This window comes from Carcharodon carcharias, chromosome 12, assembly GCF_017639515.1.
Source record: "Carcharodon carcharias isolate sCarCar2 chromosome 12, sCarCar2.pri, whole genome shotgun sequence".
NCBI classification, from domain to species: domain Eukaryota; kingdom Metazoa; phylum Chordata; class Chondrichthyes; order Lamniformes; family Lamnidae; genus Carcharodon; species Carcharodon carcharias.
Genome location: NC_054478.1, coordinates 16,555,213 through 16,581,601, shown reverse-complemented (window position 1 = coordinate 16,581,601; position 26,389 = coordinate 16,555,213). Strand labels below are relative to the sequence as shown.

At 46.4% G+C, this 26,389-nt stretch overlaps 1 protein-coding gene across 2 annotated transcripts in view; it reads left to right on the top strand.

Moving 5' to 3' along the window:
• The window catches only part of LOC121284840 (obscurin-like protein 1), a 106,307-nt gene that overhangs the window by 19,144 nt on the left and 60,774 nt on the right, over positions 1-26,389 (top strand). For both annotated transcript variants that reach the window (XM_041200629.1, XM_041200628.1), the window contains exons 6-12: positions 5,053-5,319; positions 7,716-7,991; positions 13,064-13,336; positions 15,791-16,057; positions 17,422-17,688; positions 19,380-19,649; positions 21,463-21,732. In XM_041200629.1, the coding sequence (XP_041056563.1) occupies positions 5,053-5,319; positions 7,716-7,991; positions 13,064-13,336; positions 15,791-16,057; positions 17,422-17,688; positions 19,380-19,649; positions 21,463-21,732 (1,890 nt within the window). The remainder of the gene's footprint in view (positions 1-5,052; positions 5,320-7,715; positions 7,992-13,063; positions 13,337-15,790; positions 16,058-17,421; positions 17,689-19,379; positions 19,650-21,462; positions 21,733-26,389) is intronic.

Here is a 26,389-nt window from a genome sequence, read left to right as displayed (position 1 = left end):
CTCTCTGTCTTCTATTAGTTAGTCAGTCCTTTATCCATGCTAATATACTACCCCCAATACCAAGGCCCCTTATCTTATTAAGTAGCCTTATGTGTGGTACCTTATCCCAACGCCTTTTGGAAATCCAAATATATTACAGCTACTGGTTCCTCTTTATCTATCCTGCTTGTTATCTCCTCATAGAATTCTAATAAATTTGTCAGGCATGGTTTCCCCTTCATGAAGCCATGCTGACTCTGCTTGATTGGATTATGCATTTCTAAATACTCTGCTATTACACCCTTTATAAATGTTAGAGTTAACATTTTCCTAATGACAGATGTTAAGCAAACTAGCCTACAGTTACCTGTCTTTTGTCTCTCTCCCTTTTTGAATAAGGGTGTTACATAGGCAGTTTTCCAATCCTCTGGGAGTTTTCCAGAATCTAAGGATTGTTGGGAGATTACTACCAGTGCATCCACTATCTGTGTAGCTACTTCCTTTAATATCCTAGGATGCAACCCATCAGGTCCAGGGGACTTATCGGCCTTTAGCCCCATTAGTTTCCCTAGTACTTTTTCTCTAGTGATAGTTATTGTATTTATTTCCCCTTCCCCCAGCCTTTTGCCCCTTGATTATTTAGTATTTTTGGAATTCCAATAGTGTCTTCTACTGTGAAGACTGAAGCAAAGCATTTATTCAATTCCTCTGTCATTTCCTGGTTCCCCATTATTATTTCCCCAGCCTCATTCTCTAAAAGGCCTATGTTCACTTTGGCCTCTCTCTTCCTTTTTATATATCTGAAGAAGCTCTTACTGTCTATTTTTATATTACTTGCTAGTTTACCCTTAAAAGTTTATTTTCTCTCTAATATTTTTTTGGCCATCTTTTGTTGGTTTTTAAAACTTTCCCAATCCTCTGGATTACTCCTAGTCCTTGCCACGTTTTATGTTTTTTCTTTCAATTTGATACTATCCTTAACTTTCTTGGTTAACCTTGGTTGGTTTATCCCCTTCCTTGAATCCTTCTTCCTCACTAGGATATATCTTTGTTGAGAGTCAGGAACTATTTTCTTAAACATCTGCCATTGTTCATCAACTGTCTTTTCTGCTAAACTGCTTTCTCAGCCCACTCTAGCCAACTCTGTCCCCATTCCTTTGTAATTACCCTTATTTAAGTTTAGCACAGTTGTTCCTGGTCCAAGCTTCTCACTCTCAAACTGAATGCTAAATTCTACCATGTTATGGTCACTGTTTCCTAGGGGATCCTTTATTCTGAGATCATTTATTAAACCTATCTCATTACACAGTACCAGATCCAAAATAGCCTGATCCCTAGTTGGATTCACAACATATTGTTCTAAGAAACTGTGCCGAATACACTCTATGAATTCTTGCTCGTATCTAGCTCTGCCAATTTGAGCTTCCCAATCTACATGAAGATTAAAGTCACCCTTGATTTATGTGCTTCCCTTTTTACATGTCTTCATTATCTCCTGACTTATCCTCTGTTCTACAATATAGCTAATGTCAGGGGGCTATAGACTACTCCCACCAGTGTCTTCTTCCCCTTGTTATTTCTTACCTCCACCCATATGGATTCAATATCTTCTGATCCAAGAAACTTTCTTGCTATTGTACTTATTCCATCTCATACTCACCAAGCTACCCCACCACCCTTTCCTTCTTGCCTGTCCTTTCGAAAAGTCCCATACCCCTAAATATTTCGTTCTCAGCTTTGATCTCCTTGTAACCATGTTTCCTTAATGGCTAGAAGATCATACCCATTTTCCACTACTTGTGCCAATAATTCACTTATTTTGTTCCGAATACCGCGTGCGTTTAGGTAAAGAGCCATTAATTTTGCCTTTTTGCCAGCTTTTTCTCCTTTTGACCCTAATTGCTGCTGTTTTTTCATGTTTGTACACTCCGTCCCTTCCTGTCACACTTTGGGTATCGTTACCTAAGTAGCTACCCTGCAAGTCTACCATGTCCTTTTGCTCTGTGAGCCTACGTATCCCCTTTCCAGAACCCTCCCCCACCCCTCTATTTAGTTTAAGGCTCTCTCTACAGCCCTAGTTATATAAAGGAGCTTAGAATCACTGACAGTAACTTCAGGATGTCTGTGTTATTCTGCAGAGAGCGGAGTCCAGTAATTACTGTAAATTTCAGTGGAACGATAAGAGCAAACGCTGATAGTTTCACCATCATTACTACCAGAGAGTAATCACAGGGTCCAGAGCCAGTGTTAAGTACACAGGAGCTGACACTAAGATGGTGGCGTATTTACAATGTTGCTGGCCTGGTAATCTAGACACCCAGGCTAATGTTGTGGGGACTTGGGGTCAAATCCTACTACAGCAGCTGCTGTAACTCAAATTCAATTAATAAAATCTGGCATAATCTCAGCAATGACGACCAAGAAGCTATCAATTGTTGTAAAAACCTATTTGGTTCACTAATGCCCTTTAGGGAAGGAAATTTGCCATCCTTACCTGGTCTGGCCTACATGTGACTCCAGACCCACAGCAATGTGGTTGACTCTTAACTGCCCTCTGAAATGGCCTAGCGAGTCTCTCAAGGCAATTAGGGATGGGCAACAAACATTGGCCTCTCCAACAACAGTTGTATCCAGTGAGAGAATAAAGAAAACATAGGTAACACAGCACCAGAAGGAGACAATCATGGTACAATTTTAAACTTGTTATGGACAAAGAAATAGACAAGTTGCAAAAACAGGTTTTGGATTGGGGGAGAGCAGATTTTAGTAAAATAAGGCAAGATCCGGCCAAGGTAGACTGGGAATAGCTACTTGTGGGGAAATCTACAGAGGAGCAGTGGGGGGTGTTCAAAAAGGAAATGGGGAGGGTACAGGCTCAACATGTTCCCTCTAGGGTGATAGGAAGGAGTAACAAGCCCAGAGAACCATGGATGACCAGAGATATTCAGGTTACGATGAGAAGCAAAAGAGAGGCTTTTAGCAGGTATAAGGGAAGCAAATCAGCAGAGGCAATAGTGGGGTACAGACAGTGCAGGGTGGAGCTTAAGAACGCAATTAGGAGAGCAAAGAGGGGATATGAGAAAGCTCTGGCTGGTAAAAGTAGGGAAAATCCCAAGATATTCTATAAGTATATCAATGGGAAGAGGATAACCAGGGAAAGAGTAGGGCCCATTAGGGACCAAGGGGGCAACCTATGGGTGGAGCCAGAGGACATCGCTAGAGTGTTGAACAAATACTTCACATCCAAGAGAATGTGGATGAAGGTATGGAACTCGGGGAGAGAGACTGCGAGGTTCTTGAGCAAATTGATATAGGGAGTGACAAGGTATTGGAGGTGTTGGCACGCTTAGAAGTGAACAGATCTCCAGGTCTGGGTGATTTGTGTCCCAGACTGCTGAGGGAGGCAAGGGAGGAGATCGCAGGGGCTCTGACCCAAATTTTGAATTCCTCTCTAGCCAGGGGGGAGGTGCCAGAGGACTGGAGAACAGTTAATGTGGTTCTGCTATTTAAGAAGGGTTGTAGAGACAAGCCAGGGGACTACAGGCCAGTGAGTCTCACGTCAGTGGTAGGGAAACTATTGGAGAAAATTCTGAAGGAGAGAATCTATCTCCACTTGGAGAGGCAAGGTTTGATCAGGGATAGTCAATATGGCTTTGTCAGAGGGAAGTCATGCCTAACAAATTTGATTGAATTTTTTGAGGAGGTCACCAGGTGTGTAGATGAGGGTGGTGCAGTTGATGTAGTTTATATAGATTTCAGCAAAGCCTTTGTCAAGGTCCCACATGGGAGACTTATAAAGAAGGCAAATGCACATGGGATACAGGGGATTCAAAATTGGCTTAGCTGATAATAGATTGATAAGGCGGATTCAAAATTGGCTTAGCTGTAGGAGACAGAGGGTGATGACAGAAGGATGTTTTAGTGACTGGAAGCCAGTGTCCAGTGGCGTACCACAGGGATCTGTGCTGGGTCCCCTATTATTCGTCATTTATATAAACGACATAGATGACTCTGTGGGGGGTAAGATTAGTAAGTTTGTGGATGACACAAAGATTGGCCGAGTGGTTAACGGTGAGATTGAGTGTCTTGGGCTACAGGAAGACATAGACGAGATGGTCAAATGGGCAGATAAGTGGCAGATGGAATTTAACCCTGAAAAGTGTGAGGTGATACACTTTGGAAGCAGTAATTTGACAAGGAAGTATTCAATGAACAACATGACACTAGGGAGTTCTGAGGAACAAAGGGACCTTGGTATGTGTGTCCATAGATCTCTGAAGGCGGAGAGGCATGTTATTGGGGTGGTGAAAAAGGCATATGGGACACTTGCCTTTATCAATCGAGGCATAGATTACAAATGTAGGGAGATCATGTTGGAGTTGTATAGAACCTTGGTGAGGCCACAGCTGGAGTACTGTGTGCAGTTCTGATCGCCACATTATAGGAAGAATATGATTGCACTGGAGAGGGTGCAGAGGAGATTCACCAGGATGTTACCCGGGATGAAACATTTAAGTTATGAAGAGAGGTTGGATAGACTTGGGTTGTTTTCATTGGAGCAGAGACTGAGGGGTGACCTGATCGAGGTGGACAAGATTATGAGGGGCATGGACAGGGTGGATAGGGAGCAGCTGTTCCCCTTAGTTGAAGGGTCAGTCACAAGGGGACACAAGTTGAAGGTGAGGGGCAGGAGGTTTAGGGGGGATGTGAGGAAAAACTTTTTTACCCAGAGGGTGGTGAGGGTCTGGAATGCACTGCCTGGGAGGATGGTGGAGGTGGGTTGCCTCACATCCTTTAAAAAGTACCTGGATGAGCCCTCGGCACGTCATAACATTCAAGGCTATGGGCCAAGTGCTGGTAAATGGGATTAGGTAGGTAGGTCAGGTGTTTCTCACGTGTCAGACTCGTTGGGCCGAATGGCCTCTTCTGCCCTGTGTGATTCTGTGATTCCCTCTCATCCATTGTGTGCTTCACATATAGAAGATCTGAAACTGAGAAATGTATGGGCTGTGCAATATGAGATGGGGGAGACTGTCACAGAGCTGACTATAACTGTTCCTCTGTCTCTCCCAGTCCCGTCTGCAAGGATTCACACCCATCTGAGTGATTTGATAGCGTGTCAGGACACCGATGCGGAGTTTACCATTGAGCTGTCCACCTCAGTCCTAGGAATCTGGCACATGAAAGGACGGCAGCTCCATGATGATGAAAGGTTCAAGATCGAGCAGTCGAGGTCACGTCACTCACTGCTGATCAGAGGGGTCAAAATGGAAGAGAACGAGTCAGAGATAACATTTGTTGCCCATGGGGTGCGAGACTCCGCCATTTTGTTTGTCAAAGGTAAGAACAGCGTTTCCCTTAAGAACTATGACCAGTCAGTGTGCCAGGCAACAGGAGGAGGCCATTCAGCCCCTTGAGCCTGTTACACAGGAACAGGAGGAGGCCATTCAGCCCCTTGAGCCTGTTACACAAGCAACAGGAGAAGGTCATTCAGCCCTTCGAGTATGTTACACAGGAACAGGAGGAGGCCATTTAGTCCATTGAGCCTGTTACACAGGAACAGGAGGAGGCCATTCAGCCCCTTGAGTCTGTTACACAGGAACAGGAGGAGGCCATTCAGCCCCTTGAGTCCGTTACACAGGAACAGGAGGAGGCCATTCAGCCCCTTGAGATTATTATACAGGAGCAGGAGGCTTCTATTTTATAGTTTTCAAATCCCTCTATATCGTCGCCCCTCCTTATCTCTGTAATCTGCTGCAGCCCCACAACCCTACAAGCTCTCTGCACTCCTCCAATTCTGGCCTCTTACTCAACTCCGATTTCCTTCACTCCACCACTGGAATTCCCTCCCTAAATTCCTCTGTCACTCTACATCTCTCTCCTCCATAAGACCCTCCTTAAAATCTACCTCTTTGATGGTGAGCTTAATCACCATAGCGGCATAGTGGTAATATGCTGGGACTAGTATCGGGAGACTCAGGCTAATGATCTTGGGACATGGATTCAAATCCTCCCGCGGCACTACTGGAATAAATGTCGAATATAAAGCTAGTCTCAGTAATAGTGATCACGAAACCATTGTTGATTGTCATAAAAACCCATCTGGTTCACCAATGCCCCATTAGGGAAGGAAATCTGCTGTCCTTACCTGGTTTGGCCTACATGTGACTCCAGACCTCAGCAATGCATGGAACCCTATAGTTAGGGTTCCTGTGAAACAGCTTTGGCATGGTTTCACCACAGGTAAGACGCTGTACAAATGCAAGTTGTTACTGTAAGGCTACAATTCAGTTCAATCATAGTTGGTCTGCACGTCAACCTTTTCTCCATATCACTCAATACTCTTAACTAGCAGAAGTGAGTCGGTCGCAGAGGCCCCTCTGGGGCTGAACAGCTCTATCCTGAGTTGGAAATATATCGGCCGTTCCTTCACTGTCGCTGGGTCAAAATCCTGGAGCTCCCTCCCTAACTGCACTGTGGGTGTACCTACACCACATGGACTGCAATGGTTCAAATAGGCAGCTCACCCCCACCTTCTCAAGGGCAACTAGGGATGGGTAATAAACACTGGCCCAGCCAGCAAAGCCTACATCCCATGAAAGAATATTTTAAAGAAAGGAATCAGCTAGAGATTCAAAATCTGCGGAATGATCCTTGAGTATTTCTTTTATCTGTTTCACTTCCAGTCCTTCGTCAGAAGAATTCAAAACACGTTTTGAAAATATTCTCAAACATAAATACAGTGGATTAGCACCCAACACTGATACAACAACCCGAGTCAGCCTTTGACTGCAGTGACCCCACTCACCATCCTGACTTGGAAATATATCGGCCGTTCCTTCACTGTCGCTGGATCAAAATCCTGGAACTCCCTCCCTAACAGCACCGTAGGTGTACCTACACCACATGGACTGCAGCGGTTTAAGAAGGCAGCTCACCACCACCTTCTCAAGGGGCAATTAGGAATGGGCAATAAATGCTGGCCTAGCCAGCGAAGCCCACATCCTGTGAATGAATAAAAGGAAGAAGCAAAATGCTGCTGCTTCACCTTTGAACTTGGCTGCCCTCTAACCTTCATTAAGATTAACTTGAATTATTTGGTTCATTAGTTACCATTTCACCTTTCTCTTTGATCAGGTGCATTAGCAACGTGTGCGATGGGTGCAAAATTCTGCTGCCTGTGTCCTAACTCGCACCAAGTCCCTTTCCTCTATCACCCCTGTGCTCGCTGACCTACACTGCCCCCCCTACCGGTCACCAACCCTTCAATTTTAAAATTCTCATCCATGTTTTCAAATCCCTGACCCCCCCCGTCTCTGTGATATCCTCCAGCGTCTGGAGGTAACGAAGGCGAAGTTACAGTGGTGGAAATAGTGATGGTGCGAACATGAGGCTGAAACAGGATGGGGACCAATGACATTGGCATTCCTCCAAGATCTCTGCTCTACTAATTCTGGATCCTTGAGCATCTCCAATTTTATTCACTTCACCGTTGGCAGCTGACCTTCAGCTGCCTGGGCCCTAAGCGCTGGAACTCCTTCTATAAACCTCTCCATCTCTCTCTTTCCTCAGTTAAGATGGTCCTTAAGTTATGGATGAGGGTTTGTGGCCAGGTTTCTGGCTGTCTAACCTCCTTATTTGGTTCAGTGTCTTAATTTTGCTTTGTTCCTCTGGAGCACTTTGGGATGTTTTATTATGTTAAAGGTGCTGTATAAATGTAACTTGTTGTTGTTTAGCTGTCCCAGTGAGAATCACAACGAGCCCCGGAATGGATCGAGTCCAGCAGGTCACAGCCTCAGAGTCGATTGTCCTTTGTTGTGAGTTGTCAAGGCCGAATGTCCAGGTTCGCTGGTGTAAAGATGGTGAAGAACTCATCCCAAGTGACCGCCTCACTATCCAATCACTAGGCCAGGTTCGGAAGCTCATCGTCCAGTCTGCCCAGCCTTCAGATTCTGGTCAGTATGCCTGCGATGCAGCCGATGATGTCATCGTGTTCAGTGTTAAGGTTTCAGGTAAGCCCTATAGCCAAACTGGTAATTGTTTGTAAGGCTGTTGAAGGTTAAGGGGAGATTTAATAGAGGTGTTCAAAATCATGAAGGGTTTTGAAAGAGGAAATAAAGAGAAAACATTTCCCCCAGTATCCCTGTGACCACCCCCACCCCACCCTGACTCCAGACCCACAACCCTCCGAGATCTCTGTGCTCCTCTAATTCTGACCTCTTGCGCGTCCCCAATTTTAATCACTCCACCATTGGCGGCCGTGCCTTCAGCTACCTGGGTCTCAAGCTCAGGAATTCCCTCCATAAACCTCTCCACCTCTGTCTCACCCTTTAAGATTCTCCTTAAAACCTACCTGTTTGACCAAAAGTTTCGTCCTGATATCCCTTTTTGTGACAGGCTGAGAAATTTTGTTGGAATACGCTCCCCCAACAACATTAAAGATGTTGTATTATTACAAGTTGTTTTGTTTTTTTAATACTTTCATTCATTTTGGGTATCGCTGGCTGGGCCAGCATTTATTGCCCATCCCTAGTTGCCCTTGAGAAGGTGGTGGTGAGCTGCCTTCTTGAACCGCTGCAGTCCATGTGGTGTAGGTACACCCACAGTGCTGTTAGGGTGGGAGTTCCAGGATTTTGACCCAGCAACAGTGAAGGAACGGCGATATATTTCCAAGTCAGGATGGTGTGTGGCTTGGAGGGGAACTTCCAGGTGGTGGTGTTCCCATCTATCTGCTGCCCTCGTCCTTCTAGATGGTAGTGGTCATGGGTTTGGAAGGTGCTGCTTAAGGAGCCTTGGTGAGTTCCTGGAGTGCATCTTGTAGATGGTACACACGCTGCTGCTACTGTGCGTCAGTGGTGGAGGGAATGAATGTTTGTGGATGTGATGCCAATCAAGTGGGTTGTTTTGTCCTGGACAGTGTCCAGCTTCTTGAGTGTTGTTGGAGCTGCACTCATCCAGGCAAGTGGGGAGCATTCCATCACACTCCTGACTTGTGCCTTGTAGATGGCTTTGGAGAGTCAGGAGGTGAGTTACTCATCACAGGATTCCTAGCCTCTGACCTGCTCTTGTAACCACCGTATTTATATGGCTCGTCCAGTTCTGTTTCTGGTCAATGGTAACCCCCAGGATGTTGATAGTGGGGGATTCAGCGATGGTGAATGTGATTGAATATCAAGGGGCCAAGGTTAGATTCTCCCTTGTTGGAGGTGGTCATTGCTTGGCACTTGTGTAGTGCAAATGTTACTGTTACTGTTGTGTGCTGAAATGTTAGAGCTGAATATTAGTTTGACCAGACAACAGCGCTCTCACCTCTGAGTCAGGAGGCTGAGGTTCTGAGACCCACTAAAGGCAGTTAAGCACATAATCTTCAGTTGATTCATTCAGTGAAGAGGGAGTGCTGATTCATTCAGAGAGATTATGTTGGAACTATATAAAAGATTAGTTAGATCACAACTTGAGGACTGTGTGCAGTTCTGGTCACCTCATCCCGGAAAGGATGTGATTGCATTAGGGAAGGTACAGAGGAGATTTACAGAGTTGCTTTTTTAAATACATTTGTTCATGGGATGTGGACATCACCAAATCAGTCAGCATTTATTGCCCATCACCCTTGCTCAGAGGGCAATTAAAAGTCAACCTTGTCGCTGTGGGTCTGGAGTCACATGTAGGCCAGACTGGGTAAGGATGGCAGATTTCCTTCCCTAAAGGGCATTAGTGAACCAGATGGGTTTTTAAGACAATCAACAATGGTTTTGTGGTCAATAGCAGACTTTTAAGCCCAAGTTTTTATTGGATTCAAATTCCACTGTCTGCTGTGGTGGGATTCAAACCCAGGTCCCCCAGTGTTACCCCTGGGTCTCTGGATTAACAGTCTAGGGACAATACCACTACAGCACTGCCTCCCCATAGGGCTGGAAAATTGCAGCTATGAGGAAAGATTGGAGAGGCTGGGGTTGTTCTCCCTGGAACAGAGGAGGCTGAGGGGAGATTTGATTGAGTTGAACAAAATTGTGAGGGGCCTGGATAGAGTGGATAGGAAGGGCCCATATACCATAGCAGAGAGGTCAGTGACTAGGGGGCATAGATTTAAAGTGATTGGTAGAAAGATTAGAGGGAGATGGGGAAAAATGTTTTCACCCAGAGGGTTGTGGGGTCTAGAACTCACTGCCTGAAAGAGTAGTAGAGGCAGAAGCCCCCAACTCACTTAAAAGATGTCTGGATAAGCACCTCAAGTGCTGTAACCTACCAGGGCCACGGACTAAATGCTAAAAAGTGGGATGAGGCTGAGCGTCTCCTTTCCCAGACAGGGCAGACACGATGGGCCAAGTGGCTCCTCCTGTGCTGTAAACCTTCTATGATTCTATTGGAGGTGATGTTTTGTAGATGGAGGTGTTAGAGCTGAGGTTATCCAATGGCTCAGGGTGGTGTTGGCGACCCCCCTGTCACAGGTTGAAGGAAACAGTGACTTCTCCCACAGCCTTTCCAACATTCCTGCTGCAAGCAGCCAACAGCAAGAGACAGAGGAGCCTTCTCGTTCACCTCCTCGCTGCCGATGGGATCCAATGGGAAATGCAGATGCTCGTCTGCATATGAATCACTTGGAAATGAGCGATTTCTAGTCTGTTCTAGTTTACAGTTAGTAAACTCTGACAACCAAAGTAAAAGATCAGATGAACTTCCTCGGAGGAAGAGACTAGACAGAATCCAGGTTCCTGACCGTGTTCCTGGAATATCCCTGAAAATATTCCCAGCCGAGAAGCAAGAGGGAAGAGTTTTGTACACACAAAAAGCCATGGAGAGAACGTACATCTATATAGCACCTTTCACAACCTCGGGGTGCCACAAAGTACTTGACGGCTAATTTGCGCACAGCAAGCTCCCACAAGGAGCAATGGGATAATGACCAGGTTGTCTGCTTTTTGTGATGTGAGTCGAAGGGGGGATTAATGGTTCAGGGCACTGGGGACAACTCCCCTGCTCATCTTCAAAATAGGGATTTTTTACATCCACCTGTGAGGGTGAACATCTCATCTGAAAGACGGCACCTCCGACTGTGCTGCACTCCCTCTGCACTGGTGCCCCCGGAAAGTTTGAATCTTGTGCTGTAGTGGGACTCGAACCCATGACCTTTCAACTAATGGATTGTTTAATGTGTTACCTGGGATAGACAAGAGGGCAGTGTGATCGAACCAGGTAACAGTGCCTTGTTCCAAAAGACGTGAAGGGGTTGAGGGTCCGAGCGAAGAGGCAACGGCATTGGGGTTGTTTGAGGTCAAATGGCGCAAGCTGGTTATAAAAATGCTTTCGTTCTTATGTAACCCGATATACAGAGCAGTAATGGGCCCTGAATAGCAACTTAATCAGAGTCTGGCTTTCACACAACAGCTATCTCTGTTGGCAGCTGTTCACTGCACTTGTAATGTCATTTATAACACTTCACACAAGAATTTATGGTTTCTCTAACTTACTTGTCCCCTCTAGTTGATGTTGTAGCCTCTGGCATTTCTTACATACCAGCTGTCTATGAATCCTTCTGAATGGGTCACAAGTATTGAAGAATTTAGTTTTGTCCATCATCTCCTGTCGTAGGACAAGGCCTTGGAGAGGGTGTGGAGATGATTTACTAGAAAGGGACCAGGGACGAGGGATTTCAGTTAATGTGGAGAGACTGGAGGAACTGGGTTTGTTCTCCTTGGATCAGAGAAGGTTAAGAGGAGATTTAATAAAGGTTTTCAAAATCATGAGGGGTTTTGATAAAGTAAATAAAGAGAAACTGGCAGGAGGGTGAGAAATCACGGGGACACAGGTTTAAGATAATCGGGAAAGGAACCAGCGGCAATGAAGATGATTTATTTTTTTACGCAGTGAGTTGTTGTGATCTTGAAGGCGCTGCCTGAAAGGGCGGTGGAAGCAGATTCAACAGGAACTTTCAAAAGGAAATTGCTTGATGGGGCTAAATTTGCAGGGCTGTGGGGAAAGAGCAGGGGGAGTGGGACTAATTGGATAGACCTTTCAAAAAGGGCCAGCACAGACATGATTAGTTGAATGGTCTTGTTCTGCGTTGTAAGCTTCGAGGATTCTAAGGCTGAAGATCGTGCCTGGGCTGTTCCATCTCATTTCCCTGATTTCCTCCCTTCCTCTGAGGTTGTTGACCTGTGAAGGTCTTGAATCCAAACGTACCAGTGCCCTCCTGGTATCTCACCCAATTTGCCAAGCTTCATGTGTGAACCTACACACTGCTGCCTGAACCCTAACCTGCACCAGGTCCCATTTACCTGCTGTGCTAACTGACCGACACACTCGGTTTGGCAACAACTCGATCTTCAAATTCTGATCCTTACTTTGAAATCACCTCCATGGCTTTTCCCCTCCCTATTTTTGTATTTTATATACCTCGGAGCTAAACCAAGATGACACACTAGCTTATATGCGTGTAACAAGAATTGATTCATAGTGCTTTAAAATATTTACTCCATGCTCACAGCTCTTATGGCTCCAGCAACTTCAATAGTTTGTTCACTTTTTTCTGAGTCCACACCCAGGCTTAATCAATCAAATACAATAAGCCTCAATAGTAAACAGACTCACATAATCAAAAACAGAACAATTGAACACTACACCTATCTCTGCACCCTCCTCCAGTGAGAGGGGGAGTACTGTCAGTAACTGAAGGAGTGAGGGGGAGAGACAGCATTAATTGAGGTAGTGAAAGGGAGAGACAGATTAACTGAGGGAGTGAGGGGAAGTAACGGAATTAACTGAGGGAGTGAGAAAGGGAGCATTAACTGAGGGAGTGATAGCATTAACAAATGGCTTGAGAGGGAGTAACAGAATTAGCTGAGGGAATGAGAAGGGGAGTGACAGCATTAACCGGGGGAGTGAGAGGGAGAGATAGCATTAACTGAGAAAGTGAGGGGGAGAGACGACCTTAACTGAGGAAGTAAGAGGGGGGTGACAGCATTAACTGAGGGAGTGAGAGGGAATAACAGCATGAACTGAGGGAGTGACAGCATCAACTACACATTGTGCTATACCTCAGTTTGGCTTCACCACAGTATTTACGTCATAACTCTGCCTGTTTCAGAATCTCCAGTGAGAATAGTGAACGGTACAGACGATACGAAGATGGAATATCTCACTTCTGACCGTATTGCCCTGACCTGTGAGCTCTCCCACTCCAACGCCGAGGTGAAATGGTACAAGGACGGATTGGAGGTTGAGGGAAGTGGGAATGTCACAATGGAGTCACATGGGGTCCACAGGAGTCTGATTATTCAGAAGGCCGGAACGGAAGATTCCGGAGAATACGTCTGTGATGCTGGAGACGATTCCATTTTTTATGACATCACAGTGAAAGGTTAGACACCACATTAAGTATCAGGAACTGTCCTCTGCTCCCCCCCCCTGCCACCCCCCCCCCACCCCCCCCCACCCCCCAACCCCAGCCCCCCACTCCGCTCTGCAAAAACTGGTGTTGGTCCGAAGAAACTCAGGGGTTGGTTGTGAAGTGTTTTGGGGTAATTTGAGAATGAGATTAAATGCAGTGTATCAATTGTGACACAGTTAGTATCACCCTTGCCTCTGAATCACGATGTTATGGGCCCAAGTCCCACTCCAGTGCTTGAGTATAAAAATCAAGCTGACACTCCAGTGCAGTGCTGAGGGAGTGCTGCTCTGTCAGAGGCGCTGCTTCTGATGTGAAATTAAACCCAATGCCCCACCTGCCTGCTCGGGTGGGTGTAAAAGATCCAGTGGCAACTATATTGATGAGGAACAGAGGAGTTCTCCCCCGTGTCCTCGCCAATATTTATCCCTCAATTAACATCACAAAATCAGATTATCTGCTCATTATCGCAATGTTATTTGTGGGATCTTGCTGTGTGCAAAATGGCCGCTGCATTTTCTACGTTATAACATTGACTACTCTTCAAAAAACTTGTACTTCGTTGGCTGTAAAATGCTCTGAGACATCTGGTGGTTGTGAAGTGCAAGTCTTTCATTTTTCCTTTTTGGTAAAGTGGAAACCTTTCTAGACCTTTCTGAGGTCAGTATGGAATCCATCCCAATTCTTCCCAGAATGCCAAGGGCCTGTCACACAGTAAACGTGACTCAACTAAACTATTTAAGCCTTGATTCCAAGAGAGTGTTGTCACCTCTGAAGGTCACGAGTTCCAGATCCACTCCAGAGATTTCAGCACAATCTCCAGGCTGACACTCCCAGTGCAGTACTGAGGGAGTGCTGCACTGTCAGAGGTGCCATGTTTTGGACGACACGTTAACCCGAGGCCCTACCTGCCATCTCAGGTGGACATACCTTTGAGCATTGTTTCAAAGAGGAGCAGGGGAGCTCTGCCCAGGGTCCTCTCCCTCAACCAGCATCACAAAAAAACAGATAACCTGACCCTTATCACATTGCTGTTTGTGGGATCTTCCTGTGCAAAAGTTGGCTGCTCTGGTTCCTACATTAGCGAAGTGACTACACTTCAAAAAGCAGGGCATTGGTTGTAAAGTGTTTGGATGTCCTGAGGTGATGAAAAGCGCTATGGAAATCCTTTTCAGAGGAATGGGCAAGGGCACTAAAGGCTTCAGAACCAAGACAGCCGAATAGAAATCTAATCAAATGGCACAAGAGGCTTCGGGGCTGATTGGCCTCCTCCTGTTCCTATGTAACAGGATCCAGGGGCTGAATGGCCTCCTGTTTCTTTGCAACACACGAGGGGCTGAATGGCCTCATCCTGCTCCTAACTCCTTTCTCCCTTTTATCCCTGGAGCCCCCGACGACATTAAGAGTCATTGAGGATGGTCTTCGGGTTGAGTACCTGAGCTGCGAGCCAGTCGTGCTGAGGTGCGAGACTTCTCGAGCGGACTCAGTGGTGAAATGGTACAAGGATGGCCAAGAACTGGAGGAGAGCCAGGGCATTAAGTTGGAGGCTGAGGGGGGCCTCAGGAGGCTGGTGATCCCCAGAGCCTCCAGGAGTGACAGTGGAGAGTACATCTGCAAGGCGGTGGACGGCTCTGTGTCCTTCAGCGTCATTGTGTCAGGTGAGAGCGTTGGAGAGGGGCAGCTGGAGGCTCCCAGCTAGACACATGACACAACCTCACACCCTGAGGGGTAGTTTTTTTCAAAGGTGTATGACGCTGGGAGCTGAGCTACAAAGGAGGGAGGAGAGAAAGAGAGAAAGCCTTTCATTTCCCAGTGCATGGTCAGGCACTGCCGGTGGGAGTTTTAGGTAGATTCTGATCTTTGTTTTAAAGCTTCCAGTTATTGTGTATATATTTTTTTCTCCATTCCTTTCTATTTCTCAATGTCTCCCTCCCTTTCTCCCACTCTTTATCTGTCTCCCTGTGCCTTTCCTTCCTCCCTCCCTCTGACATGGACTCGATGGGCTGAATGGCCTCTTTGTGTGCCATAATGACCCTGACTCTCTTTTACTCTCCCCCATTTCATTATCTTTCTCTCTTCCTCTTTTTGTAATTCTCCTTCTGTTCCTCTCATTCTTTTTCTTTCTCTCCTCTCTTTTATTTTCTTCCTCTACTCTTTACCTCACCGTCTCTTTCTCCATCACTCTCTCAATTTCTCTCCTGCCCTCTCTTTTTCCTTCTTTCTCATCTCTCTTTTTCTCTCTTCCTCCACTCTATACCTCTCCCTCTCTCTCTCTCCTTCAGTCTCTCAATTTCTCTCCCTCCCTCTCTTTCTCCTTCTTTCTTGCCTCTTTTTCTCTCTTCCTTTACTTTCTTCATCACTCTTTCTACAGCCCTCTCCTCTCATTCTCTGTCTCACTCTTTCCTTCTCTCACTGTGTTGGATCCAGAGCCTCCGGTGAAAATCGTCAATAGTTCCCCTCCTGTGTTGAGCGTGCTGACCGGTGGTAAGATTACCCTCTTGTGTGAGCTCTCACGGCCTGAGGCAGAGGTGAGATGGTACAAGGATGGGGTGGAGGTGAAGAATGTGAGGGCCAAGATGGAGGTGGACAGAGGGTGCAGGAGGCTGACTGTCTGCTCAGCTACGATGGAGGACCAAGGGATGTACGTGTGTGACGCATTCGATGACTCGGCCAAGTTTGAAGTGACCGTCTCCGGTGAGTCCTCGGTCAAGCCACACTTGACCCATTGACATCATTTCTCCTGGGATCCCATTGCTCTCGTTCAGAGCTACAACATGAGAGAGAGAGAAAGACCACACAATTTCAGGGATGAGTTATCACATTCCTATGTGTTACACCTTGTTACAGGGGAAAATCGGTCTTGAAAATGAGAAAGCCAGTCATTTCCTGATGGATTTCCTCATGTGGGGAAACAGGCAATTAACCTTTAATTAACCCCCCAATAAGAACTGAATAAATAGGAGCAGGAGTAGGCCATTCAGCCCATCACCCTGCTCTGCCATTCAGTATGATCATGGCTGACCCTCTACCTTGAACCAACTTTCCCACCTGATCCCAATTCCCCTAATTCCCTTAGTGTCCAAAGATCTACCAATCTCAGTTTTGAATACACTCAGTCACTGACCATCCATAACCCTCTGGGGCAGAGAATTCGCAAGATTCACAACTGTCCGTGTGAAGAAATCCCTCCTCATCTCAGTGCTAAATGGCTGACTCCTTATCCTGAAAATGTGACCCCATGTTCTACAATCTTCATTCACGTTAACAATAATAGGGCCAGTGATCTTAAGGAACAGAACAGCAGAATAATACATCGTGTGTCACACGTACACAAGAATGTTCCTGTCCATTTAAATACCATGTCACTAATTTATGTCGAGTAGTGTGACAGGGTCATTATTACTGTAACACAAACTATAGTGATAATGCTGTGTGGAAGGATTGTTCAGGACACTCTGTGTAGAGACATCGGAAATGGGTCACAGGGATTTCCTCTGCTCAATTTTCAACAAAATTATCATTCCTCCTTTATCCTCTCTACAGTAATTGTAACTCTCACTCTTTTACTCTCTCTCATTCACCCTCCCTTTCTTTCCTGATTTTTCTCTCACTCTCTGTTTCTGTTTCTCTCTATCCTTTGGTATTTATATTGTTTCTTCTCTCCGGTTCATGTTCTCACTCCATCTCTTTCTTCATCCTCTGTTTCTGTTTCTCTCTCTCTGTTGGCCTCACCCATTTCTCTCCCTCCCTCTAATGTTTGTTCTCTTCCTTTCATTCTAATTGGTTCCTTCCTCCTTTCTGACTTCATCTTTGTCTCTTTATCTTTCTCTTCTTTACCCTCGCTCTCTATCTCTCACTTTCTTTTTTTGTCTTCTCTGTTTCACTCTCTCTATATTCTTTCTTGCTCACATTTTTCAATCTCTCGCTTTGTCTCTATCTCTTTCTGTCTGTCTCTTTCTCCCCTCTCTCTCCCTCTTTTTCTTTTTTCTCACTCCAAATCTTTCTTTCTCCTTCTCTCTCCCACTTTCTCTCTCCTTCTCTCGCTGTGTTGGATCCAGAGCCTCCAGTGAAAATCGTCAACAGTTCCTCTCCGGTGTTGAGCGTGCTGACTGGTGGTGAGGTTGTCCTCATGTGTGAGCTCTCACGGTCCGAGGCGGAGGTGAGATGGTACAAGGATGGGGTGGAGGTGAAGAATGAGAGGGCCAAGATGGAGGTGGACAGAGAGCACAGGAGGCTGACTGTCTGCTCAGCTACGATGGAGGACCAAGGGACATACGTGTGTGACGCAGTCGATGACTCGGCCAAGTTTGAAGTGACCGTCTCCGGTGAGTCCTCAGTCAAGCCACACTTGACTCATTGACATCATTCCCTCTCGGATCCCACTGCTCTCATTCAGAGCTACAACAGGAGAGAGAGAGAAAGACCACACAATTTCAGGGATGAGTTATTACATTCCCAGGCGTTACACCTTGTTACAGGGGAGAATCGGTCTTGAAAATGAGAAAGCCAGTCATTTCCTGATGGATTTCCTCAGTTGGTGAAACAGGAAATTAACCTTTAATTAACCTCTCAATAAGAACTGAATAAATAGGAGCAGGAGTAGGCCATTCAGCCCATCACCCTGCTCCGCCATTCAGTATGATCATGGCTGATCCTCTATCTTAAACCAACTTTCCCACCCGATCCCAATTCCCCTAATTCTGTTAGTGTCCAAAGATCTACCAATCTCAGTTTTGAATACATTCAATGACTGACCATCCATAACCCTCTGGGGCAGAGAATTCGAAAGATTCACAACTGTCCGAGTGAAGAAATCCCTCCTCATCCCAGTGCTAAATGGCTGACCCCTTATTCTGAAAATGTGACCCCATCTTCTAGAATCCTCATTCACGTTAACAGTAATAGGGCCAGTGACCTTAAAGGAACAGGACAACAGAATAATACAACGTGTGTCACACGTACACGAGAATGTTCCTGTCTGTTTAACACTATGTTACTAATTTACGTCAAGTAGTGTGACAGGGTCATTATTACTGTAACACAAACTATAGTGATAACGCTGTGTGGAGGGATTGTTCAGGACACTTTGTGTAGAGACATTGGAAATGGGTCACAGGGATTTCCTCTGCTCAATTTTCAACAAAATTATCATTCCTCCTTTATCTTCTCTACAGTAATTGTAACTCTCTTGTTTTCATTCTTAATCATTCACTCTCCCTCTGATTCCCTATTTTCTCTCTCTGGCGTTTCAATGTTTCTTTTTCTCTCTATCCTTTGATATTTGTATTGTTCCTTCTCTCTGTTTCAAGTTCTCATCCCATCTCTTTCTTCCTCCTCTGTTTCTGTTTCTCACTCTTTGTCAGCCTCTCCCATTTCTCTCCCTCCCTCTAATGCTCTCTCTCTTGCTCGCTTACTCTATTTGGTTCCTTCTCCCTTTCTGTCTTCATTTTTGTCTCTTTATCTTTCTCTTCTTTTCTCTCACTCTCTTTCCCTCACCTTTTTCCCTCTTTGTTTTGCTCTCTCTGGGAGGTGGTGGGGACAAGTATTCCAAAGGCCTAGGGTAATGGTTCTGGGGACCCAGCCACAGCAGATGGTTGAATTTGATTTCAATAAAAATCTGGAATTAAAAGTCTAATGATGACCATGAAACCATTCTCGATTGTTGTAAGAACCCATCTGGTTCACTAATGTCCCTTAGGGAAGGAAATCTGCCATCCTTACCTGGTCTGGCCTACATGCGACTCCAGACCCACAGCAATGTGGTTGACTCTTAAAAATGCCCTCTGAAGAAGGGCAATTAGGGATGGGCAATAAATGCTGGCCTAGCCAGCGACACCCACATCCCAGGAATGAATAATGAGAAAAAACTTTCTCGCTCACATTTCTCAACCTCTCTTTCTGTTTCTTTCTTTCTCCCCATCTCCGCTTCTCTCTTTTCCCTCTCCCCAACTTTTCTTTCTCTTTCTACCATCCTCTCCTCTCTCTCTCACTTCTTCTCTCACCATGTTGGGTCCAGAACCTCCGGTGAAAGTCATCAACAGTTCCCCTTCGGTGTTGAGTGTGCTGACCGGTGGTGAGATTGTCCTTTCGTGTGAGCTCTCACGGCCCGAGGTGGAGGTGACATGGTACAAGGATGGGGTGGAGGTGGAGAGGAGCAAGAGGTCCATTATGGAGGTGGACAGAGATTGCAGGAGGCTGACTGTCCGCTCAGCTACGATGGAGGACCGAGGGACATATTGGTGTGATGCAGTCGATGACTTGGCCAAGTTTGAAGTGACCGTCTCCGGTGAGTCCCCGGTCAAGCCGCATGCAAACTTTATTTTTCACCTCCTAGATCAGCGTCACTGACCTCACGCTGCAGACGCCACACTGCAGAGTCACGCCCCAAAGTTCATGCTGTAGAGGTCAACCCCAGAGATTACATTGCAGAGGTCACACTGCAGAGGCCACACTCCTGACACGATTGCCCTGAAATTCACCAGGATTCTCCCGGTCTCAGTGAAACCCCCAGTGAAATGGTTAGTTTCCGCCATTGACATCATTCCTCTGGGATTCCCACTAGTTTCATTCAGAGTTACAACAGGAGACAGGAAGACCTTCCAGAGAATCTCAGGACCGGGTTGTCATGCTCTGTGGTCTGAAACCATATTACAGACGTAAAATAATCTGAAAGCCAGTCATTTTCTATTGGTTTTGTTATGATGTGGCAGGTGAAATGTGCCAGGTGGACTAAACCCACAAGGGCAATTTGGCCATGCTATCACTTTTTTTTTGCAATTTGTATTTATTACGGGAGGATTTGTGCACTCAATTCAGAAGTAATGAGTCTACTAACACCTTTGGTCAATTTAAAAATTAATAACAAATGAAGAGAATTTAAACACATACTTAAGACCACAGTTACTTGATATTATAACAAATCCCAAAATTCCTAATTAACCTGACTCCCAACTATGCACCCCCTTTAAGGTAACAGTCCAAAATATATTTTAAATTTAAATAAGCAATCCAGCAAGGTCGCCACAGCACCCACTCGACAGTGGAATTCCAAAGGTATTTGACACAACTTTACCCACTAGAGCAGCACTTCTTCAGAGTGTTTAGGGCTTCCACCAAGTCTGTCACACAGTGTACCTTTCAAGAGTTTACACAGCCATGCCCACATAGCCTTCCATCCTTCTTTCTATATGTTTTTCTTTCTTTAATGTGTAAAATCCCATTGTTCCACATGTCTTTGGAAATTCACTTTTCCAATAATGTAAAAATCTTTCATGCCTTCATTATGGTCAGCACCCTTGGGAAAAATAAATGTATTGCTTTGCCTCACTTAGCTTGTTAGTTGTAAACATTACATCATCCCTTCGAAAATCAAACAACCCCTTTGCTTATCTAACAGTGCAAATTTCATTCACACCCTATCTGTGGAACCTTCAACCAAGCTCATCCATCTCCATTTCAAAAGTCTGTTTTACAACTGCTGATTTGATCATTTCAAGCTTGCAGTCTATCTGGCTCAAATTCAATTAAAACAGCCACCCACATAAACCAATATCCCACAATACTATTATGAAAAATGTGATAGTTTTGTGACAGTTTATATTTCCTCCCTCAGCTTTTCCCTGTAACTGTAACTCACTCTTTCATTCACTCTCATTCTCTGCATGACTCTCTCACTCTCACTTATATATATCATCTTTATCTCTTTGTATCGCTCTCTTTATCTCTCTATCTTTTGCTATTGCTCTCTTTTTCCATGTTTCATTTTCTGTTCCTTTTTCTCTCTTCCTTTACTTCATCTTTTTTTCTTTCTCCTTGTCTGCCTCTCCATATTTCTCTATCCACCTCTGTCTCTGCTTGTTTTTCTCTCTCTCACATTCTGTTTCTCTCTGTTTCTTTCTCCCTCCCTCACTCTCTGTAACTTCCTCTCTGTCTCACTTTGTTTCTTTCACTTTGTCTCTTTCCCTCTTACTATCCCGTTTCTTTGTATCTCTCTTTTTCTCCCCTCTATCATTTTTTTCTTTCTCCGCCTCTTTCCAACTCTCCCTTTCTCTTTCTCTGTCTCTCCAACTCTCTCTCTCCTCTCACTGTGTTGGATCCAGAACCCCCGGTGAAAATCGTCAACTGTTCCCCTCTGGTTTTGAGCGTACTGACCGGTGGTGAGGTTGTCCTCTCGTGTGAGGTCTCGCGGCCCGAGGCGGAGGTGAGATGGTACAAGGATGGGCTGGAGGTGGAGCGAAGTGAGAGATCAGTGGTGGAGGTGGACAGAAGGTGCAGGAGGCTGACCATTCACTCGGCTACAATGGAGGACCAAGGGACGTACACGTGTGATGCAGTTGACGATTCAGCCAAGTTTGAAGTGACCGTCTCCGGTGAGTCCCTGGTCAAGGTGCCTGTGAACTTTGTATTTCACCTCCCTAGCCAGACATTGTTGGGGCTAACAATTCCCCCACTGACTCACCTTGTGTGGTCTTGTTTAGATTTGGTTGTCAGAAAGAGCAATGATTGGACGGCAGGAGCGACAGGAAAGGGGTTAATCAGCATTGACAAGATGAAAGGATAAAAACATTTGCATTTATGTAGCACCCATCACAGCCTCAGGATGTCCCAAAACACTTTACAGCCAATTAAATACACTTGATGTTTCATTCACGGTTGTAATGAAAGAAACACTTCAGTGAATTTGTGCACAGCAAGATCCCACAGTTAGCAATGTGATAACAACCAGTTAATCTGTTTTTGTCATGCTATTTGAGGGATAAAGATTTGCCTCAGGACACCAGGGAGAACTCCCCTGCTTGCCTGTCAGATACCGCCCCATGGGATCTTTTATATCCATCCGATAGGGCAGCAGGGGCCTTGGCTTAACCTCTTATCTGCAGCGCTCCATCAGTACTGCACTGCGAGTGTCGGCCTGGATTTTTGTGCTCCAGTCTCTGGAGCGGGAGTTGAACCCACAGCCTTCTGACTAGGAAGCTGCTTCGATAAAGAACCAACCACCCTCTGGCCCTGCCACTTTTAGTGAGATCAGCGGCAGACATGCCGGTCAGCTGCCTCTCACCACCTTGTCACCGCCCTGTGCCCCCAGCTCACCCTGTCCCCAACCTGATTCTTGGTTAGGTTCATCCCCGAATCAGTCTTCACCCCCACCTCCATCCTGCCTCAGTTCAGCTGACTTTCCCCTGTCCCAGTGAAGGTTTGACCCACAGTCTTCCTCGACATTTGGTGACTGTTTGGGAATATTGTCCTGTTTCCCCCTATCCTCTTCTGGCATCTCACACGTCTCATGGGCCTTCCAACTCTCCGTGGTCTTTGTGGTGACTGGTTATTCCGCATAGAGGCCAACTCCACCCGATCCCCACGTGCAGTCCTGTACCAGCTTGGTGCCTGGGAATAACATGGCGCCTTCAGCCTCGGTGCATCAGCACTGGTCAGCGTTGGCATAGGAAGAGACTGGACCTCAGGCCCAGATTGCTCCTCCTTAACCCAGGGTCCTGAGGCCAATAGAGCTACACCTGGCCCTGCTGTGATGCCTGAATGAGGGTGACCGGGGAATCAAACCCGGAGCCGCCTGGTCTATTAATCCATCAACAATTTAGTGAGCAGATTGGTGAATGTGTGTAACTGGGCATCCTGTGTAGCTCAAACTCTGCATCACTAACTCCAGCTCTTTCCACCTGTAACATTGCCAACTCCTTCAGCCAATCTGCAGCTGAAAACCCTCATCCCTGTCACCTCCTTACTCGACTAGTCCAATGCTTTCCTGGCCGGCAATCTTCTGCTCCCCATAAGCCTGAGGCCCTCCAATACTCAGCACCCTGCACCCTCACTAACACGTCCCCCTGCACTGACTGACCATCATGATTTGAAAATTCTCCTGTCTGCCCAGTCATCCCCATGGCCCCTTCCCTCCCTATCTCTGAACCTTCCTCCAGACCCACAACTTACTGAGATCTCTGTGGTCCTCCAATCCTGGCCTTTTCCGTAACCCCCGATTTCCGCGGCTCCACCATTGGCGGCCATGCCCTCAGCTTCCTGGGCCCCAAGCTCTGGAATTCCCCTCCTAAACCTAGCCAACTCTCTACCTCTCTCTCCTTGTTCAAATTACTTCTTAAAATCTGTCTTTTTGACCAGCTTTCTGATTGGGCATTAATAAATCCAAGAAAGAAACATAGAACCATTGAAAATAGGAGCAGGAGTAGACCATTTGGCCCTTCGAGCCTGCTCCACCATTCAATATGATCATTGCTGATCCTCTATCTCAACGCCATACCCCAGCTCTCTCCACGCCTCCTGACACCTTTAGAGTCCAGAAATCTATCGACTTCCTTCTTAAATATATTCAGTGACTTGGCCTCCACAGCCCCTTGTGGTTGAGAATTCCACAGGTTCACCAACCTCTGAGTGAAGAAGTTTCTCCTCATCTTAGCCCTATATGGTCTACCCCGTATCCTGAGAATGTGACCCTTTGTTCTAGGCCCCCCAGCCAGAGGAAACATCATCCCTGCATCCAGTCTGTCCAGACCTGTCGGAATTTTGTGTGTTTCAATGAGATCTCCTCTCATTCTTCTAAACTCCAGTGAATGCAGGCCTGGTCAGCCCAATCTCTTTTCTTTTTATTCATTCATGAGATGTGGGCTTCACTGGCTGGGCCAGCATTTATTGCCCATCCCTGAATACCCCTTGAGAAGGTGGGGGTGAGCTGCCTTCTTGAACCGCTGCAATCCATGTGGTGTAGGTACACCCACAGTGCTGTTAGGGAGGGAGTTCCAGGATTTTGACCCAGCGACAGTGAAGGAATGGTGATATATTTCCAAGTCAGGATGGTGAGTGGCTTGGAGGGGAACTTCCAGGTGGTGGTGTTCCCATCTATCTGCTGCCCTTGTCTTTCTAGATGGTAGTGGTCGTGGGTTTGGAAGGTGCTGCCAAAGGAGCCTAGGTGAATTCCTGCAGTGCATCTTGTAGATGGTACACACGCTGCTGCTACTGTTTGTCGGTGCTGGAGGGAGTGAATTTTTGTGGATGGGGTGCCAATCAAGTAGGCTGCTCTGTCCTGGACAGTGTCAAGCTCCTTGAGTGTTGTGGGAGCTGTACCCATCCAGGCAAGTGGGGAGTATTCCATTACACTCCTGACTTGTGCCTTGTAGATGGTGGACAGGCTTTGAGGAGTCCGGAGGTGAGTTACTCACCACAGGATTCCCAGCCTCTGACCTGCCCTTGTAGTCACAGTATTTATATGGCTGTTCCATATAATTTTATTCAGTTTCTGGTCAATGGTAACCCCCAGGATGTTGATGGTGGGGGATTCAGTGATGATAATGCCATTGAAAATCAAGGAGCGATGGTTAGATTCTCTCATGTTGAAGATGCTCATTGCCTGACACTTGTATAGAGTAAATGTTACTTGCCACTTGTCAGCCCAAACCTGGATATTGTCCAGGTCTTGCTGCATTTGGACATGGACTGCTTCAGTGTCTGAGGAGTTGTGAATGGTGCTGAACATTGTGCAATCATCAGCGAACATCCCCACTTCTGGCCTTATGATGGAAGAAGGTCATTGATGAAGCAGCTGAAGATGTTTGGGCCGAGGACACTACCCTGAGGAACTCCTGCAGTGATGTCCTGGAGCTGAGATGACTGACCTCCAACAACCACAACCATCTTCCTTTGTGCTGGGTATGACTCCACCTGGTGGAGAGTTTTCTCCGTGATTCCCATGGACTCCAGTTTTGCTAGGGCTCCTTGATGCCACACTGATGGGGCGGTATTTGGTCATGTTGGATTTGTCCTACTTTTTGTGTACAGGACATTCCTGGGCAATTTTCCACATTGCCGGGTAGATGCCAGTGTTGTAGCTGTACTGGAACAGCTTGGCTAGAGGCGCGGCAAGTTCTGGAGCACAAGTCTTCAGTACTATTGCCGGAATATTGTCAGGGCCCATAGCCTTTGCAGTATCCAGTTCCTTCAGCTGTTTCTTGATATCACGTGGAGTGAATCAAATTGGCTGAAGACTGGTATCTGTGATGCTGGGGACCTCCAGAGGAGGCTGAGATGGATCATCCACCCGGCACTTCTGGCTGAAGATTGTGGCAAATGTTTCAGCCTTATCTTTTGCACTGATGTGCTGGGCTCCTCCATCATTGAGGATGGGGATATTTGTGGACCCTCCTCCTCCAGTGAGTTGTTTAATCGTCCACCACCATTCACGACTGGATGTGGCAGGACTGCAGAGCTTAAATCTGATCCATTGTTTGTGGAATCACTTAGCTCTGTCTTTCACTAGTTGCTTATGCTGTTTGGCACACAAGTAGTCCTGTGTTATAGCTTCACCAGGTTGACACCTCATTTTTAGGTATGCTTGGTGCTGCTCCTGGCATGTCCTCCTGCACTCTTCATTGAACCAGGGTTGATCCCCTGGCTTGATGGTAATGGTAGAGTGGGGGATATGCTGGGTCATGAGGTTACAGATTGTGTTCGAGTACAATTCTGCTGCTGCTGACGGTCCACAGCGCCTCATGGATGCTCAGTCTTGAGTTGCTAGATCTGATCGAAATCTATCCCATTTAGCATGGTGCTAGCGCCACACAACACGATGGACGGTATCCTCAATGTGAAGGTGGGACTTTGTCTCCACAATGACCGTGCGGTGATCACTCCTACCGATACTGTCATGGACAGATGCATCTGCAGCAGGCAGGTTGGTGAGGATGAGGTCAAGTATGTTTTCCCTTTTCCCTCACCACCTGCTGCAGACCCAGTCTAGCAGCTATGTTCTTTAGGACACGGCCAGCTCGGTCAGTAGTGGTGCTACCGAGCTACTGTTAGTGATGGACATTGAAGTCCCCCACCCAGAGTACATTCAGTGCCCTTGCCTCCCTCAGTGCTTCCTTCAAGTGGTGTTCAAGATGGAGGAGCATTGATTCGTCACTTGAGGGATGGTGGTATGTGGTAATCAGCAGGAGGTTACCTTGCCCATGTTTGACCTGATGCTATGAGCATTCATGGGGTCCGGAGTTGATGTTGAGGGCT